This window comes from Morone saxatilis, unplaced genomic scaffold (assembly GCF_004916995.1).
Source record: "Morone saxatilis isolate NCDOM2014 unplaced genomic scaffold, NCSU_SB_2.0 Contig3, whole genome shotgun sequence".
NCBI lineage: Eukaryota > Metazoa > Chordata > Actinopteri > Moronidae > Morone > Morone saxatilis.
Genome location: NW_023339873.1, coordinates 3,020,350 through 3,021,846, shown reverse-complemented (window position 1 = coordinate 3,021,846; position 1,497 = coordinate 3,020,350). Strand labels below are relative to the sequence as shown.

Below are 1,497 nucleotides of genomic sequence, written 5' to 3'. Positions count from 1 at the left end.
ATAGATTAGTTCTGATGAGAAGTTGGTTGGTGAATGATGTGAATGTGACATTGTAAGTTGTAAAGTTGCTTGAGAGGTTGTAAAGACTAGAAAGGGCTGACTCTAACATCCTATTTATTTACATAATTACTTTTACCTAGAAGATTTAGCTGAATTTCTGGCTGGCCTTTAGGAATTGTTGCTTTAAAATAACACAAAACAGACTCTGTAAATCTTTGACCCATATAAATTACAGGTATTATAGCACCATAATTAAACATTAGAGATGAAAATCTGCATTTACAGGTTGTTTTTGGAGTGGTTAAATGCGAGTTTTTCACAAGGGGTCACGTGACAAATCAAAACGGCTGGAGGAGATGATAAAACAGAAAGGAAAGCACATTATATTTACACCAAATTAACTGTTTAGAACTTTCCTTAAGTGTTATTTATTTTCTTGTGAGACTTTTGAACATTATTGGATGTAAAAAATGATTGGAAAAATATTGCGAATATATTTTTGGATATGAGGTCATGCCACTATATTTTTCTTATTCAATTTTATTCATTATTTTCATTAATTACATTCAAGCTAGATTTAGAATATTTCTATATTATGTTATATTTGAATTCCCGGATGTGTACTATCTAACCTATATGCAGTGATAGTTGCTCCAAATCTATTAATACCCATTACTCTATTAAAAGTGAATGATTTATAACTTATACTCCATTACCAAACAGATAATAGTTACAGTACTATTATATTAATTTTTACAACACCATCGTCTCTATTCCCTTTCTGGACTGGGACAGCAGTCGGCCGTAATGTTACAGGTAAAAGTAACACTACCTGTCGTAATGTGTATGCAGCGTAAAGGCAGCACTGAACCAGCAGCAGTGTGTCCGCTTCACGTCGTATTGGACAAACCTGCGCTCTCGTGCCTGCAGCGCGCGGTGGGCGGGGTCGCACATGCAGGCACTGTGCGGGGCGCGTGCTGTCATCCACACCTGGTGATGTCCGTTGATTAGCCAACGTTACCACACACACTAACGGCACTTTCGGTTGCGTTTGTTTGTTTTCGATCCAAGTGTCAGCGACCGGACAAAAACAGACAAGAGGTCAAGACACCTGGTGTTTCGTTGTTTGTTTGTTGTTGGGTTGTTTTTTTTTGCTCGCACCAAAGAAAGAGAAGCCGGTGAGACATTTCGACGTTATCTGGAGACTTTCCGGTGGAGGAGGAGACATTATGGAGACTGTTGAGGACGATGGAGAGGTGATGGTGGTGTCGGTCAATCGGTTCACTAACGGTAAGATGCATTTTTAGTTTGTTTGTTTACTTCCTGCTAACAGGCTTTTATACGTGTAAACTGTCGAGAAATGTGTGTTTTTGGTGTCGGGAACTTTTATTTTTGCGTTTTTAAAATCGTACTGTAGCGGTTACTTCATGCATTGCTAATGGCAACCAAGTTAGGTAGCTGAGTTAGTTAAACAGCATCTGGTGTGTGTGTGTGTGT

The 1,497-nt window shown here is 38.6% G+C and overlaps 1 protein-coding gene across 1 annotated transcript in view; it reads left to right on the top strand.

Annotated features, from left to right (window-relative positions):
* The first annotated feature begins 1,107 nt into the window (after positions 1 to 1,107).
* The window catches only part of LOC118337049 (sodium bicarbonate transporter-like protein 11), a 92,701-nt gene continuing 92,311 nt past the window's right edge, over positions 1,108 to 1,497 (top strand). The window contains exon 1 of the mRNA XM_035673865.1: positions 1,108 to 1,290. Within this exon, the coding sequence (XP_035529758.1) occupies positions 1,230 to 1,290 (61 nt within the window). The 5' untranslated portion in view covers positions 1,108 to 1,229. The remainder of the gene's footprint in view (positions 1,291 to 1,497) is intronic.